Source organism: Trifolium pratense, linkage group LG5 (genome assembly GCF_020283565.1).
Source record: "Trifolium pratense cultivar HEN17-A07 linkage group LG5, ARS_RC_1.1, whole genome shotgun sequence".
Lineage (NCBI taxonomy): Eukaryota > Viridiplantae > Streptophyta > Magnoliopsida > Fabales > Fabaceae > Trifolium > Trifolium pratense.
Window position 1 is genome coordinate 11,755,079 of NC_060063.1, and position 18,708 is coordinate 11,773,786.

The following is an 18,708-nucleotide window of genomic DNA, read 5'->3' on the forward strand; positions in this document are numbered from 1 at the left end:
CATTCTTTTTAGTTTTTAGTCAATTTGAATATGTAATGATTTCGATCGATGTACTCTGTCTATTTGAATGAATGAATATCGTTTTTTTTTAAAAAAAAAAAGTATTAGTAGTATGGAAGTATTTTTGGTAAAATTTATACCATGGAATATTCATGACAAGTAAGAAAGAAGATAACAATGAGCAAAACCACAAAATGATGTGGAATTTTACATGAACAAGACAACTCAACATACCTTCCCACAGGTCAAGCAAGCAATCCACATATACACACACATCATCATCACCATTATTCATTACCACCACCTTTTACACACCATCTTCCTTCTTCTTTTTCTCCTCTTTCTCTCTTCTTACACACAAACAAACTTCTCTCTCTCAACATAAACACATAATTGAATTACTCTACAACAAAATTATTAACTCACTTCAATTCTGTTGGAAATTTCTCAATTCACTTCATTTTTCACTTTCAAACCTCAATTTAATAAGCTTCTATTTCCTTTTAAGAAAAGGATAAAAATTTCAAGTAAATTAGGGTTTTGCTTCTTTTTCAATTGAGCTCAACTCAATTTTGGGCATTTTCTGCTGGTTTTCTTATCTTGTGTAAAGTTTGGTTTTTTCTGGAATTGCGTCGTGGAATTTCTTCAAGGTCATGCATCGAGCTGTTGTGGATCCATTGTTGTCGCCAATTTTGAGTTCGGACTCTGTTTCTCGTAGATCGGAGCCGGAAAAAGGGAGATTTGGTGATCTTAGAGGGTTGCAGTGGCGTATAAATCTTGGGGTTTTACCTTCTTCTTCTGCAGCTTCCATTGATGATCTTCGTCGAGTTACTGCTGATTGTAGAAGAAGGTAAATTAGCTTCAAAATCAAGTTTTTCAGTGTTTTTTATTTATTTATTTTTTGGTTAATTTTTAATAGTGGTTTAGATATTGTTAAATTGGATTCCTTAAAATTCAATGCTTATGTTGATGGATGAATCATGATATACCGTTTGGATTGGCTTAATTTTGAGCTTATACGAAACAACTTATGCAAATAAATAAGTTTTATAAGCTTGTCACATAGTTTATGAACAAACAGCTTATAAATAAGTTTTATAAGCTTGTCACATAGTTTATGAACAAACAGCTTATAAAGATGCAATTTTCGCCTGTGAAATTAACATAAATGTTTGTTTATTTGCACAAGCTATTTTTATAAGCTCAAAATTAATTAGTTAATTCAAACAGGCTCAAATTGTAAGTATGCATAAGTTCATAATAATATAGTATACTATGCTGATTTTGTTAGAATATAGTTTAGCTTTGATTTTTATGGTGGAGTTATCATGAGATAAAATCATACAGAAACACAGGAAATTATGATGATTTTCTTCCAAAAAAATTTTCAAAATTTGTATTTTTGGTTGCATTAATTTGGTTAAAAGCAGTAATATTATTTACCTTTGAGACTATAGATTGGCATATAAAATTTCATTGGTAGAAAATGGAAGAAGATTAAGCTGTAATAACTTCTGGAATTGAAGATTGCTTGTGTAGTTTATGAATTCAGTGTTTTCTTCGTACTTTGAAGAAGAGTTTTTTTGTTTGATACCGGAGTTGTACACTAACAATTACTTCACTTTGCAAGCTAATTGTGTTTCTTGCTTATGCGTATAGTAATCATAAACTGTTTTTTTGTCTTGTCAGGTATGCCAGGTTGAGAAGGCACCTCCTTGTTGAACCACCTGTTCCAAAGAATGGAACCAATTCATCGAATCTTGAAATGGACAATCCACTTTCACAAAATCCAGGTAAATCATTGATATTCTCCCCCATTTCCGGTAAAAACAAAGTTGATACAAAAGTGGAATATTTCCATCAGATAGCCTTCTCTGCCTCGTGCCAGTATGAAAATTTTTAATTTATCTGTATTTGATATAATATGACCTTTATACGCAGATAGTACATGGAGTCGCTTTTTCCGCAATGCAGAGCTCGAGAGATTGGTTGATCAGGATTTATCACGTTTATACCCAGAACATGGCAGTTATTTCCAAACACCAGGATGCCAAGGCATGTTGAGACGCATTTTATTGCTATGGTGTCTCAAGAACCCAGAATGTGGTTATAGACAAGGTAAATTTCTCAGCAAAGCAATAATTTCAAGCAATATATCAATCTTTTAAATTTTCCTCCATTTTGTTTATGCTTTCATTTAAAGGTGTTGCAATTTTCCTTCCAACACCAAATACATAACATAGCTAACTTATTTTTCATAACCACCTAGTTGATCAGATTTATTTGTTATTTAAAAGGAAAAAGTATAGAAAAGAGAGCTGAAAATTAAGGGATTAAATTTTTGAGAAACCTAGATATGATCAAGTATAAACTCAATTTGTTTAGCTTCTGTGCTTTCAAATAACTAATTTTTCTTTCATGTTATATGACGTGAAAATAGTTTACTTTATATTTACGGATTGCTTTTATTCTCTTATAGGAATGCATGAATTACTTGCTCCTCTACTTTATGTTCTCCAAGTTGATTTGGAGCGTCTCTCAGAAGTTCGGAAGCTTTATGAGGATCACTTTACAGACAAATTTGATGGTCTTTTATGTCAAGAGAATGATCTTACTTACAGCTTTGATTTTAGGAAATCTCCTGACATGACGGAGGATGAAATTGGCTCCCACGGAAATGCAATGAAAGCCAATAGTATTGACGAACTTGAACCTGAGATTCAGTCCATTGTATTACTAAGTGATGCATATGGAGCTGAAGGTGAACTCGGCATCGTGTTATCAGAGAAATTCATGGAACATGACGCATACTGTATGTTTGATGCTTTAATGAAGGGGGCCAATGGTTCAGTTGCAATGGCCGATTTCTTTTCTTCCTCTCCTGTAGCTGGCTCCCATACTGGCTTGCCTCCTGTGATTGAAGCTTCTATGGCATTGTATCATTTGTTATCTCTTGCTGATTCTTCTCTTCATAGCCATCTTTTGGACCTTGGAGTTGAACCGCAGTACTTTTATCTTCGATGGTTGCGAGTTTTATTTGGACGAGAATTTTCACTTGACAGACTATTAATCATTTGGGATGAGATCTTTGCATCAGATAACAGCAAAGTGGAAAATAGTGCTGATGACAACATAGATTACGGGTTCAGGATCTTACAATCACCTCGTGGAGCATTTATATCGGCTATTGCTGTAGCAATGTTACTTTATTTAAGATCATCTCTACTTGCAACTGAAAACCCTACAACCTGTCTCCAAAGACTACTAAACTTCCCCGAAAACATTACCATCGAAAAACTACTAGAGAAGGCTAAATCCTTGCAGGATCTTGCTTTAAGTATTGATATTTCGTCCTCATCGCTTTTGCTTGTAGAGTCTCATTACCAAAGTAAAATGACGTCTACGAGATCCACGGTCCTTCCATCTGAATCTGTGTCTCCAAAAACTCCTCTGAATTTCGTACCTGATAGCTACTGGGAAGAAAAGTGGAGAGTTGCTCAAAAGGCCGAAGAACGTAAGAAAGATGTTGTAGAAAATCAGATTCCAACTCGGAAGAAAGGATGGACAGAAAAGATTAAAATACGTTTGCGAAGAACGGAATCTGACCCGCCTCCATCAAGGGTTCTAAGCGGACAAAGGGGATCTAAGCCATCGTTTAGGCGCAGTTTGTTAGAAGATCTGCGTAAAGCACTTGGCGCTGAGGAAAACACAGAACATGAGCAGCGTCATGATGAAATCTTAAGCGAGCAGGATAATATTTCTGAAGCAGTTGAAATAGAACAACAAGATAGTGGCTGTAACAGCGACAACAATTCTGATGATAAATGTCCAAGTGGAAATTCTGGACATGAGGAAGATTCGTCTATCTATTCCGACTCCACTAGTCCTCCTAATGAGGCCAATGATCATGAAATCGCCTCAGAAAAAAATAGTGCTACATCTTATTTATCCCTAGATGAATGTAATGAAATTTTAGAAACTAGTCCTATTGATCCACCCCTTCCGATCTCTGATCTACCTGTGAATGTGCCTCCGACCTCAGTCAGCAATAATGATGATCAAGGAAATAATCAATCCAATGAAACTTCAGATACCAGTCCCAGTGATCCACCCTTACCATTGCCAATCCCTGATCCTTCTCAGAACTTACCTCAGACATCAGGGTGCAATAATGACGGTGAAGGAAATTCAGCCACACAACCTAAAGAGAGAAAACAGAATAAATTACAGTGGTTTTGGAAATTTGGACGGAACACCGTTGAGGCTATCTCCGAGAAAGTAGGAGGTGGTGCTGCCGAGGCGACGAAGTCTGCCAACAGTATTAGTAATCAAAGTAATTCATTGGCATCGCCACCAGCCTCACCTGCTGCTAATGGACATTGTAGTTCTGTTGGTTCCAGAGGAGATTCTGCAGACCAAAATATGATGGGAACTTTGAAGAACATTGGGCAGTCTATGCTTGACCATATTCAGGTAACGTTCTTTCTCGCTACCAGTCTTCAATGACAAGTTGTTTAGCAAGATATGACAAGTGTTGGTCTTTATAAATCATGATATTTCAACTAAAGTCCCTAAAAGAAATTTTTTTCATTGTTTATGTCTGTTTAATCAGTGTTGTGAATGGCGGATTGCAGCGGTATATTCAAATTCCGCTACGCTACCTTGATATAGCGCCACTATTTGACACACTTTGTACTAAATAGTGTATAGTAGAAGAATAGCAATTTGTTCAAATCTTGTTATGCTATAACGATGCTATAGCATAATTTGAACACTTGTAAAAAAATGTGTTTATTTGTAGTCTCATGACTAAAAGCACGCTATTTTTATTAAATATATTGGAACTGAAAAGAAAATTTGGATTTTTCGTTAGGGATAAAGTAGAACGGTAGGAATGGTAGGAACTAAAAGTATATATTTTCAAATTTGATTTTGGTTTCACATGAAATCCTATATATCTCAAAACTAGTATCGTTTATCCCTGTTTCAAACTTATCTTAACAATTGTTTTTTGTGGTGCAGGTGATTGAATCTGTTTTCCAGCAGGATCGGGGCCAGGGAGCTTCATCGGATAATTTATCTAAGAATGTTCTTGTTGGAAAAGGGCAGATTACTGCCATGACAGCTCTCAAGGAGCTTCGGAAAATCAGCAATCTTTTGTCTGAGATGTGAGATGAGAGATGAATCTTGTTTAGACATGTATATACATTTTTGTAATTACAATTCTTTTGCCTAATAAAGAAATGTGTCCCTTTTCTGCAGTCTTAGTATCATACCAGAGTTTTGCAGATGTTCAATGAGAATGAATATGTAAATATATGCATCCGGATTTACATAAATCAATAAATTATGATAATCAATGACTCTTATTTACATGCAAATTAGTATTGGTTGAAATTAAATAAACTTTTTAATTGACTGACCAAAAAAGTAGTATAATTGAGAATTTTCAATTTGAAGGATCATTTTAAATTTTGTTAATTCTAAAGATTAAATTATTTGATGCTTACCATTTTATTAAATAAACTGACTATTCTTCTTTGTCAATATGTATTTTGACCACAACACAAAGTTGTTCCTAAAATGTAGCAATAAAAAATCGACCATATTAGTCATGTTTAGTGTGTTAATTTAGTTTTTGAAATTTGTCAAGTAATCAAGAACTTTTAATTCCATAAATAATTTGGGAATTTTATTGATTTTAAATTGGTTGGTTGCTATAATTTCATGGGAGTTACTTTTGCAGCCCGGTTACTCAAACACTATCTGTACTTAAGTAGTTGATGACATTTTTTTCAAATTTTTTTGACTTTTTAACATCTGTTACTTAAGTAGAGAATCTATAAAAATAGGGTGCGTGAATACTAGAGTGACAAAAGTAGCTCGAATAAATTAACAGTTCACGTGGAAACACACTTGCAAGTTCCACTTTGTATATACACGTCACACAATCTTATCATTCCAAATTCTACCTTATCCTTGCCACCTTGCACCTTCGAGATCCAATGACAATTACTACATTGATGTCATTTTTAAATTTTTTATCTTATTAACGTTTCAATGTTCGTGTCGTGTTTTGGTGCATGTATTTATATCTATTTTTCATAGGTTTTTATAAATAAAAATGTATAGTTGAATTTTTTAACTACATTGGAATCTCAGCTACCACCAATAATTTGAAGTCAGTAATAAATTTATTATTATAAAAAAAAAAATAATACAAAGAAGGGAGCAAAGGAACATATAACAAACCAATCAAAAAATATTATTTGAACCAATAATTAGGGTAACCTACTATTCTTGAAGAAATCAACAACTATAAAATTAGGTGGTGTGTTCCATCAAATGGAAGCTTGTCTAGTACTTTCATTTCATGAGAGACAAATTTATTTGTACATGTATTCGACATAGTAATGTGAGAAAACATAAAACTCATTTTAGTAGTCAAATTATAAACAATTATTTCATATAATAATGCTTATTGACTTGAAAGTAAATATAACTAATTTGAATCACATTTCAGCCACAAAAATTACCAACCGGCCAGCCATATGTCCGTTTCAGCCTTCAACTTCATAAATATGTTGGTGTGTTTGGAATTTTTTTTATTGAAGGTAAATTTAAAGGACAATTCAAATTCTTTAATAGAAATTTTACTGTTTAGATGATTAATTTAGAAAAAATTTAGAGCGATTAAATTTTATAAAATATTTTGTCAAAGCTAATTTTAAGAAATTTCAAATACCACCAACTAAGAAATTTCAAAGTTAGTTTTTCTATGCTGGGTCTATGATAATCATAGACAGAGCATAGAAAAACTAACTCTACTCCTATCACAATATTTCTCAACCAATGTTGGAGTTCATAAATGGGGGAGAAATTCTGAGAATTGGAGTGTGGTAAGAGCAAGAATGTTTGTATGAGATAATTAAAAAAATTATTGAAATAACCAATATTGGAGTTCATAAATGGGGAAGAAACAATTGGAGTTTAATTTGCAATTTTTAACAATATCAATAATACAAAAAAGAAAAGAATAAAAGATCTCACAATGGACCTGAATTCCCCGTTGTAGGAATTCTACGCAGTTTGACAATGTAATGAGTGGATCTCAACTGTCAATTTGAGAACAAAGAGTTGAAATTTCAAATTCAATTTTACAAAGTAAGACAATCGCAAATCGGACAGCCGAAATCAATTAGAGTGTCCTGTTGTAACTACAAGAAATCCAATTCCTCTCATGATGCAAGTTAAAGGTACTCACTCAGGTTGCTTATGAATTATTTTTTTTTGACAAAAGTTTGCTTATGAATTAATCCCAACAATTACTATATTACTAAAGAAATTTGGCAGAAGCTGAAAAGACATTTTTTTGAAAGATAGTATAGTTTGGATTGGAAAGAAACAACTTATCAAACACTGACGATCATAAATAGACACCAGGGGTGGATTAACTACTGCCCCTCTGAAGTACAAATCACTTCCTTGTGGCATGGAAGCCATAAAAACAGTTCTATCAACAATCCAAGTAATGATACAAAAATGGCAATGGCACCCTATAAATTATCACCATACTTTTGATTTTCACTGAATTATAGTTGCACCTAACTATGTATTAATTAAGACGCTTGAAACTTCTGTTGCTATACATCTTATTTCGGAAAACCCTCTGCTATTTTCTGGCATGCTGCTATAGGCCATAAGTCAATCCATGTGATTGTGGAACCCAGGGAGTAGGGAAGTGATAAATCCAAAAACAATCATCTGGATTTCTTTTACAATGCCCCACCACTGGTTGCCACCATTGCCTCTGCCACCAGCAGCTTCTGGGATGTTCTCGTTCTCATTCTCAATTGCACGGTCTGCATCATTATCAGGCTGGTTCCCAACGGCAGCTTCAGGTTGACCCTCTGCCAAATAGTTAATATCAAGCAACGGTAAAGCATATGTCAGTAAGTGATTGAAACTTAAATTGTACCTTCCATAGAGAAACCAGTTCATGTATTGGGAAAACGAAATCCATCCCAAAAGAAAATTAATGAATAGATAACATGAAGTTTGTGTATGCTTCCATGAAACATACTCGCCAAATTACATCAATATTGCATTTGCATCGTGCTCTCTTTCATTACTAATGTTTCCCGAAAGAAGCAAATGCAAAATCATTTGAATAAAATAGTAAGCACATCATACCTGCTGGAGCAGCATTGTCAGCCTCCGGCCTTGCTGGAGGTACATTTTCAGCCCTAGCTGCAGGTCTTGGTGGACGAGGAGGTGCTGCCGCTCTTTGCATATTTTGTGAAAGCCATCTTATAATCGGTGTCAGAGCTCCAGTTTGGTATCTGGAACACATCTCAATTGATCAATACTACAGCTTACATTCACAGTCTAATCATTATCTAGTTCAGTGATATTACATGGCACTGACATTGATGGAGTATATAAAAAATTGAATAGACGTGACTTTGAGTTCTAAAACATAACAGTCACACACAGCATAACTAGAAAGCAGAAACATCTTTTTAAAGAATAACAGATGAACACTTACAAATATACAATAACAGCAAATACAACAAGGACAGCAAGCCGCTGTCTCGATCCATCTTGATTGAACAAAAAGATCACAGCTGCCAGTTTCAACATAAGTAGCAGATCGATTTGAAATGCAATTTGAAATCTCCTAACAACAACTTGTCTCTGAGGTGCAGGCTGTTGCTGCTGAGGATGCTGTTGCTGTCCTGCTTGCCCCTGATTTTCACCACCAGCAGCAGCTTCAGAGCTTGGTCTACTGTTAAAATAGCCATTCAGTTAAAGAAAGCATTAATATTATATTAATGAACATATTGTTCCAAAAAAATAAATATGTTGGTCAAATTTTCACCAAAATATTGCATTGTTTAAAATTTCCATTTTTTATTCTTTCGTTGAGATCTGGTTGGTAGCAAATGATTTGAACATTCAGTCAAGCTCTGAATGATAGTGGTGGAAAAGAAAATATATATCAAAGAGGGCTTCTTCTAACATGCAAGACCTTCACATGTTTTGCATGGTACAATACTTATTTGGATTGTTGGATCAAATTACATCACAAAATTTTATCATCATGTACCCTAAAACACTCGCTTTATTTTTCCAGAACACATGCAACAATGTTGAATTAAAAACAAAAATTATTCAAGAAAAAAAAAAGAAGAAGATATCATTTTAAACTTCAAGATTTATTTATCCCAATTATCAAGATTGATTTTTTTTCCGTCTACAATGGAATCATTCAAAATCTTGAAGATTTGATCACATGCATGGCCATGGAAAATTTCCACAGCCCATTTCCCTAGCCATTATCTCTCTCTTCATGTGCAATTCATCCTAGCTTTCAGCATACTATCACATCTTTATCTCATCTTCCGTAAAGAAAATAAAAATTGCAATTGGGAAATAAACCCAAATTGTAGATCGAATAGCAAAGTTATTTGAAAAAAATGACTTGCAACTATTATGTGATAGAAGAGAAACAAGATTAACACAAAAAAGTAGAAACAAAGAATGTAAGCAGATCTGGAAAAAAAAAATTGGAGTGAAAAGAGAGCAAGAAGAAGAAAACACAAAAAATAAATAAGAGGGAAAAGGGGGTTAGAGTTAGAGCCCCATCACCGCTGTGTGCCACTCCGCTGCACCTTCATCATGCCATGTGCAACTTTCTTTCTTCCTCTCACTGCAGTGTCGGACTTTCGTTTGACAACAGACCCCCTTTAGAACAAGGGCGAACAGTGGGAAAAGAAAGGAAATGGGAAAATATTAACTGTGGAGAGTGCACTATTGAATATGATGGACTTCTTGATCCAATGGTAAATAAATGTTGTGAACCATGAAACACTCAAGTCACTTGTGCATGTTAGACTTGGCCATCAAAGAGACAACCAAGAACTTCAAAAGCACGTGGTAGTACAACTATAATTAATGTGATCATATAAGAACATCCAAGGTTTAACCCCAAGGCCAATTTTCCTTAAATGATTAAATGCTTAATCCAAGTTCAAATCTGATAGATTAAACTACAATCTGTTAGTCTGTTAAAAGCTCTGTCCAGGAAAACTTAAAACAGCACTCTATCGAACACACCCAAGGTTTATGCCCCCTTTAGAAGTCCTCTTGTGAGCAAACCCTATTTATGCATTTTGCAATTTAACTCGAATGCATAATATTATCTATGTGTGACAAGTGAGAACCATCAAACCTAACTCTGAGGAAATAGAACTACTACTGTGCAGCAAACTCCTTTGCCACATTGCTACAAGTTACAGCTTGCTCGCTGAATTAAATAATGTAATTATAAATTTTTATTTTAAGTTTTGACAATCCAAATAATTAAATAAGTGTTGATATTGTAAGTTGTAGAAATAATTTTACCTTGGTCAGTTTTGTTATAACAAAACTGACACCTTATTTCGTGTTTCCAAACTTGTTTCATTATTTTGTCCAAAATTATGAATATTTGAATGCGGGAAATAAAGTGAAAGCAACATGGCGGTTTTTTTATAATTAAAACTGAAAACAAGTAATTAAAATTGGAAACAATTTCTCAAACCAAATAGTCCCTTGACAGTTCACCCAAAGGGAAACAAAGTATGGAACGTTATATTTTAAAAAAATATACCCATGTTACAATACAAGCTTATGGAAAAGTATAAGGAAAATGCTTGAGAGCAAGACACAAGTTGTCCTCTCAAGCACACGACAGGCGGTTACATATATTTTTACAGCATTTGTACATAATTTATTTTTAAGCGGTTGTTGTATTTTTTTTGGATTGTACACTTTTTTTTTTCCAGCGGTTGTTTGTATATTATTTTAGATTAAATATGTTTTTATTTAATTTGGCTTAATTGCATATTTAGTCATTTATGTTTATTTTATGTTTCAATTTGACCTCTTATGTTTAAAAAATTTCAAGTTGGTCCCTTATGTTATTGATGTCAACATAAGTTCGTCATTTTTGTTAAATTGTGAGTTAATTTCTTCTGACTTTTCATTAAATTTTGAGTTAATTTCTTCTAAATTTTTTAGATAGTACCCTCCTAAATTGTCTGCGTACACAAATCTATTAGCCATGTTGACGATTTAAACAAAAATTTGTCTAAAATGACCAACTTGAAACTTTTTAAATATAAGCGACGAAATTGAAACTTAAAATAAACATAAAGGGACCAAATATGCAATTAAGCCATTTAATTGTTATAAAATGAGAAGAATTAATCTTGAATTTTTTAAATTTCAAAAGATAGAGACAAAAGTGACAAAAATTTCGAATTAGAAATCAAATAGTTTTCTTTTTAGGAACTCTTTATAATGTTCTAAATATGCCTGCGAAAGAATCATTGAAAAATATGCATTGGCTATTTTAACAATAGGAACTAAAATTGTTTGTATAATAATTTTTAGGATCAAAATACACCATTTTTTTATAAGAACTAAAAACAAAATTTGATAATTTTGTAGTGAAAAAAATATTTAATCAATTTTTATATATATACCAACCAAAAAGACCATATATCCAAAAAGACTAATTATTTTAGCTATGGCGGTTTCTATAATTTACAGTATTATTATATTTATATATATATATATATATATGAGTCAGGATCCGTTGACACCAACTAGTTTGACACCAAATGTTACACCTCTCAATAACGTTTTAACCGATATAAATTTTATAAAATCCACCGTTGGATTGAAAGTTTACATCATATAGATCATTTGTGTAAAATTTCAAATAAATCCAAAATCATTTGATATGTTATTGAGATACATCAAAATTAACGGTTTTTGTATTTTTTTAAATGTCGTTAATCTTTATGTGTCTCAATAGCATATCAAATGATTTTGGATTTCTCTGAAATTTTACACAAATGATCTATATGATGTAAACTTTCAATCCAACGGTGGATTTTATAAAATTTATATCGGTTAAAACGTTATTGAGAGGTGTAACATTTGGTGTCAAACTAGTTGGTGTCAACGGATCCTGACTCTATATATATATATATATATATATATATATATATATATATATATATATACACAGTAAAAAATAGTATGCTCTATTATATATGTTAGTACTAAGACGAAAATTCAGTCGTGCCATGTAGCACTGCTGAAAGTATAAATATATTAATTTATTTCCAAATGTAATATAGAATATGCTTAAGTATCAAATCGAGTATAAATTCCTATAAATTGTGTTATCACTAAGCTTCACATACAACAACAGAATATAATTGTAATAAAATAATTAGCTACTTACGTGGGTGTGCGGTAAGTCAACGGAATCAGAGTGTTGTACGGAAGTCCAGTAACATGTCTATCAAAAGGATTAACAGGAACAGCATATAAGCCAGCTCCACGGTTCGCATGTTCCTCAATTAGTGGCGGAGTCAACCCTGGAATCAATGCAGGGTGCATGCCAGGATATATTTGATAATATCCACCCGGATATGCCGGTAAATTGGAAAATGTCGGGACCTGAGACTACAACACACAGAAGAAATCATGACTATCATTTAAATAAACACATGAGTTTAGAACAACAAAAACAATTCTCAGCACATTTCCATTCAAACATTCACAAAGCAACCACATAATGCATATCACAGGATTTTAAATGAAGGTACAACACTGCAATCTTGGCCGCAACATAACAGATTTTATGTTACCGAAACCGTGCACAAATACAATTAAGACTGCTTTTGACCACAATTCTCTGTAATATCAAACATCACAATGTGGCGGTAACCACGACAAACCCTATGTATAACCTATGAAGCATGGACACTCCTCGTATTAAGCATGTCCCGGTGTCCGACACTTCACAACACAGACATTTAAGATTATGACATTTTCTTAAATTAGTATTGGTGCCTACCTGTTAGTGTCCGTGTTTGTGCTTCATAACTGCAATTAGTCAAGCATAATTTTGAGCTAAATTAGGTTTTTAACACAGAAAACGCTAAATTAGGTTGTTATTTCGCTTAAATTGGTGTTCTGTGAGCTTTTTGTCTATAAATATCATATTAAAAATCAAGAATTCAAAAGGGGAAAGAAAAAAAGCAATACGATAATAAACCCTACTTTAAGTTCGTTCAATAAAAATCAAAATTGGTATCGTGCTTTCGGTATTAAAGCAATTAAACGAAGCATTGTGCAAACTGCGAAACGGAAGTAGATTGTGAAAACCAACCTGAGGTAGATCTTGTGGCGATTTCTGCGAAGAGGAAGAAGAAGAAGGTTGTGAACTAAACGACACCGTTTGAGGAGGATTTTCTGCCATTGTTTGTAGTTTGCTCAATTTCGATTCTAGGGATTTGATTTTCCGAATGCGAAATTTAAAATTCGTGAGATTTGAAGATTTTGTTAATTCAAAGCTGAATGAAAAACTTTAACTTTAACTTTAACTCATTGTCATTGGATTGAGCATGTTCTATTGTTTTTTTTTGGAATACATGTTTTATTGTTCGATGGTTTTTGTTGCTTGGTTTCGTGGTAGTAACCAATCATCTTACGACACGTATTATTCATGACCATGTGTTTGTATCCATGTGGAAGTGTAACTAATCTTCTAAATCCTTTTTATTATTACTAGCGGCCAGACGGGCACGTTCCGTGCCCGCCTGTGTGATCCACGGTTTCTATTATGCTAATTTATATTGAAAATTATTCTAAATTTTTTATACATCTATTTTTTTTTATGAATAGTTGACTTTTAGAAAATAACAAATTAAGTCACGTTGAATTAAATGTAAAAAACTATTAAGTGAAACTGCGGACATCTCATTGCACAGATTATCATGCATTACTAACTGAGATATACACGTTAGCACAATGAAAAATGCAGACAAAATATCTCGTGCCCATCTATTCACATATTTTTATTCTGGTAACGTTTGTAAACGATAAATCTTAATTTTTTTCATAATAATTTTTTTTTTTTTAATATTTAGGTTTTGGAAAACAACAAATTAATTCATAGAGAGATGTTGAATCCAATGTGAAAATTCGTAAATTAAAAAACATCAAAGTTGATTTATTGTGTAACCGAGAAACATGTTTGAATAGATAAATGGTGTACATGATTTATTAGTAAGCAACCGTATGAAAGTGGGTTATTTGAATTTAAACCAATAGAAATGAAACTGCTAGGGGTAAAATGGTAATAAATAATGTCCATACCAAAATGAGGTATCCTCTTTATATTATGTATAGATGTATAGATATTATTACTAGCGGGCCAGACAGGCGCGTTCCGCGCCTGCCTGTGTCTAACTTATGTAAAAAAAAAACAACTCTTATGTTATGAAATTAAAAATCAGAGATTGATAAAGTTTTGCAATTAAAAAATGTACCTTATTTAAATTTCTGCAAGAATTGTGATAGTTGGAAGACCTTAATAAGAAAGAACCATTGTGTTATTTGAATTTAAAATTTGAATTTAAATTGAAGGGTAATTTGGACAATATAAAAAATCCAGCCCAAACTCACCTATCCTTTATATATATTGTTATAGATTAATTTGAATAGCATAACTTTGTGGTATGCTGCGGTTACCATTGGGTGGATGTAGTTTGATAACCAACCAAGTAAATGAGGGTAAAATAGGTATTAAGAAAAATTCAGCCCAAACTAAGGTATCCTTTTTATATATTGTAATAGATATATATTGTTATAGATTAATTTGAATAGCATAACTTTGTGGTATGCTGCGGTTACCATTGGGTGGATGTAGTTTGATAACCAACCAAGTAAATGAGGGTAAAATAGGTATTAAGAAAAATCCAGCCCAAACTAAGGTATCATTTTTATATATTGTAATAGATATATTTTTTTAAGGTTAATCACAAAATTGTCTCCGTTTAAATAGTTTTATGATTTTATGAATATTTTTTTTTTGATAATTTTTATGAATATTTTTAACAAGTCTCTAGTTAAAATTACATTTTTGTTCAACGAAAAAAAAAATTACATTTTTGTTATATATGTGTAACATAATTATACTTGACTGAAATTAATCTTCATATTTAACTGCTTATCAAACAAAAATTCTTTATATTTTTTTGTTGCTAACACTTGTCTTGTCTTCTTGGTAAAACTTGTTTTGGATATCTCTTATAATATAAGTTTGTCTTATCTCTTATATTCTAAGTTTATTCCGATAAACTAACCATAAACCTAATTATTTTGTCTCTTTTTTTTATTGCGGTTTTATATTAAAAAAAATTAATTTGTCTACAGTTGGAATCGAACCCGTATCATTTGCTTACAATAAAGTTTTTTAACCACTAGATCATGTTTTTCAATTGTGATTAAAGTTAAAAATCCTAATAGACAAAATTACGCCCATGTCCTTTATCTTATTTTTTTGTAATACTTTGATCCATTATCTTTTTTTTTATAACATTTTGGTCTTCTTTTTTTTTTTTAACACTATGGTCCTTTATTATTTTTTATTTGTAACATTTAGATCCTTTATTTTTTATAAATAAATAAGATAAGGACTAAAGTGTTAAAAAAAAAAAGAACTAAAGTGCTACAAATAAAAATGACAAAGGACCAAAGTGTTACAAATAAAAGATAAATGACCAAAATGTTACAAAAAAAAGTATATAAAGGACCAAAATGTTACAAAAAAAAGATAAAAGACCTGCAGTGTAATTTTGTCATCTTATGACAGTCAACTATATGATATTTTTAGTAGTAATTTTGGTAGTTTTAATAGCAATTGAAGCTCAAAAGCAAGCAAATACCTGGAAAAGTGAAGTTAATTGGCCCAGAAGCAAGAAAAGTGGAAAAATCATTAAAAAAATGCAAAAATGTAATAAAGCAGCGCAGCCATCGTACCCACGGTGAATCTCAGCGTGGCGCGATGAGAAGGCGGTTAAATTGAAGAAATCTATTTCATCGTACCACGATGATGACTTGAAAAGCACGCAGAAAATCCTGAAGAAATCTTCCATCGTACCACGATATGATCCATCGTGGCCACGATAAGGCAAAATTACACTCCATCGTGGCCACCATGGGTACGATGGACGTGCAGAAAAAGTCCAAACCCAGTTGAAAAACTATAAATAGAGCTTTCTTCCTCCACTATTATTCATTCCAAAATATTTAGATACATTGAATATTCACTCTAGAGTTAGGAGAACTCTAAGGAGGAGACAAGGAGGCCAAGGAACTCCAAGACCAACAAGGTTCTTTTTTCTTTCTGTCTTTGTAATTTATTTTTCCTAGGTTAGGTGGAGTCGATGAACTCCCTTACGAATGCTTGGTTTTGTATTTTGTACAATTTGGGTATAAATTCTATTGCTTTGATTGCAAACTCTTTTATTGTCCGGTTTTATATTTACTAGTATCCGGACCAGTGTCAAGCACGGGTTAAAAAGTGACTATAAAAATTAAGATTTTAATATTTCAAATTTCATAATTATCTAACACAAAAAATGATAAAATACCAAATTTTTATGTCTTTAAAAATCTGTGTAACAAATTTTGCTACTTCAAAAATTAAAATGCCAATAATTAAATAATGACTAAAATTTTGGAAAAAAAAGAGCCCAAGAAATCATTTTTTTTAATAAGGGATCTAAATTTTACTTTTATGAAAATATGAAGACCAATATACATTTAAATTTATTTTTATTACAAAAACAATTTTACACAATTCAAATTTGCTGCGCACATAAAATAAAGTAGAATAGTTACATTCGAATATCATTTTTTTATTTCTAAACTTTTGCCTTTCTGCATTTTATTTAAAGTAAAATAGTTACACGCGAATATCATCTTTTTCTTACGGTTAGCCTGTCATAATTCGGTTCCTGCTTTATCCTTACTCAATCATCGAAAGTTGGACACTTCCTCTATTTTTACTCGATGTAACCTCCAAGAAACGACTTTCCTTCATTGTGTTTAGAACTATACATTCTCTAGAAACTTTTGGCACCACATTGAATTCAATATTGACTGAACTTTCTTCTTTTTAATTGACCCACATGATTGACTCAAGGTTGGCTTCATGTGTCCCCAAGCTAATTCCTTCTCGGCTGGTGTTTGGTGTATATGAAGATATCATAATTTAATTTATTTAAACAATGAATCTTGTCCTTAAATCAGCTATCCTTCAACATCCGGAGCTTGGTCGAGATTTTCACATCTTTTTTCTCCTCTAATCACGTTAGTACAGGTTCATCAAATGGAACAATGAAAACTTCTCTTGTGTGGTCCTCAACGTTGACGGTAGTTGTTTAGGTTCCCCGATTAGAGCTAGTTATGAGGGTCTTATCAGATACAATTTATATTTTTACTTATCAGACTTTTCTGGCTTCATTTGTGAGTCGTCTGACATGATGCTTGTGAAACTTTATGTTGTTTATAGAGGTCTTACATTGGCCAAAAACTTGGCTATTGAAGAACTTGTTTGCTACTCTGACTTATTACTCTACATCAAATATTGAATGTTAATATTCAATATAAGTATAATATTACAAAACAAATAAAATTCAAGATAAAGCTTGTTATAGTGATTATAACGCAAAACTTAAAATCATGAAACAAATCAAATGAAACTGATTCGGTGGGAAGATTAAACATTGGTCTTGGTAGTGGAGTTTGGGTAAAAATCTTCGAGCTATTGTCATTTATATGAATGACTTTTTTTTTGAAGGAATCTATATGAATGGCTTATGACACATATAGAATGTTAACTAAAGGCAAGATATTAAGAATTGTCACAACTAAAGGCAATAAAATGACACATATATGAAACTTCAGCCGATTGACCACAATGTACAAAGCAAATAGAACAACATGCCATTTTCTTATAACACCAATAATAAAATATACAAACACAACAACACCAAGAACATATCCACGTGAATTCCATTCCAAAGCTTGACATTTTCCTATGTCAATCTTATTAGTGAGGTGATTTCTAATAAATATGTTATATTTCAGTACCTTCCAAAGCTTGACATTTTTTTTCTTCTTATTTCCACTCAGTTATTCACCAGAACATATCCACATGAATTTCATTCATCTCTTTGGGTAATAACATGTTGCTAGCATAATGTTGCGCAAGAGTTGAAATACATCTTAAACATTTCTTGACATAAACTCCACTTTCTAAAGTACACCTTCCACCGATTTAGAAATCACATCATTGTTGAAATCAAATCACCAATGGTCTCTTTGACTCAAGGACGACATAAAAAAAATAGAATTTAAAATCTGGATACTTGTTCTTGATATTAGCACAAAAGTCGGCTTATGAACTATTTTTTTAAAATAAAATGAAAGTGAAGTGACAAAATGAAAGGTTTTTAAAATACAGAGACTAAAACTCAAATGACCCGTAAGTACATGGACCTTTTGCATATTTAAGCCCCAAACGAATTATGTAAATTATGATTTTGCATAAATTTAATTATATAATTTGCTTACATCATATCCCGCGGGCTGCACTAATACTATGCTGAAATTCTACCCAACTGAAAAAGTTATGGTAAGAGAAGTCAAGTCAAAATTATGGGACATAATTAAGTGTTTTTAATTTATAATCATATTCAAAATTCACATGTATTTGAATTACAAAATTGGTCTCAATTTCACTCTTTGTTCAATTATTCGGTAGAGTAAATCTATTAGGAATAAAAATAATCA

At 32.3% G+C, this 18,708-nt stretch overlaps 2 protein-coding genes across 2 annotated transcripts; one reads left to right on the top strand and one right to left on the bottom strand.

Annotated features, from left to right (window-relative positions):
* Positions 1-136: 136 nt before the first annotated feature.
* On the top strand, positions 137-5,261 carry LOC123884029. Its single transcript, XM_045933026.1, has 5 exons — positions 137-850; positions 1,690-1,793; positions 1,942-2,118; positions 2,480-4,473; positions 5,023-5,261. Exons 1-5 carry the CDS (start codon positions 654-656, stop codon positions 5,170-5,172), a joined length of 2,622 nt encoding a protein of 873 aa, XP_045788982.1. The 5' UTR covers positions 137-653; the 3' UTR covers positions 5,173-5,261.
* A 2,133-nt stretch (positions 5,262-7,394) lies between these two features.
* On the bottom strand, positions 7,395-13,492 carry LOC123884031. Its single transcript, XM_045933027.1, has 5 exons — positions 13,235-13,492; positions 12,302-12,525; positions 8,549-8,788; positions 8,194-8,342; positions 7,395-7,910 (listed from the first exon to the last, which is right to left on the bottom strand). The coding sequence occupies exons 1-5, from the start codon at positions 13,322-13,324 to the stop codon at positions 7,705-7,707; spliced, it is 909 nt and encodes a 302-aa protein (XP_045788983.1). The 5' UTR covers positions 13,325-13,492; the 3' UTR covers positions 7,395-7,704.
* Positions 13,493-18,708: the final 5,216 nt, after the last annotated feature.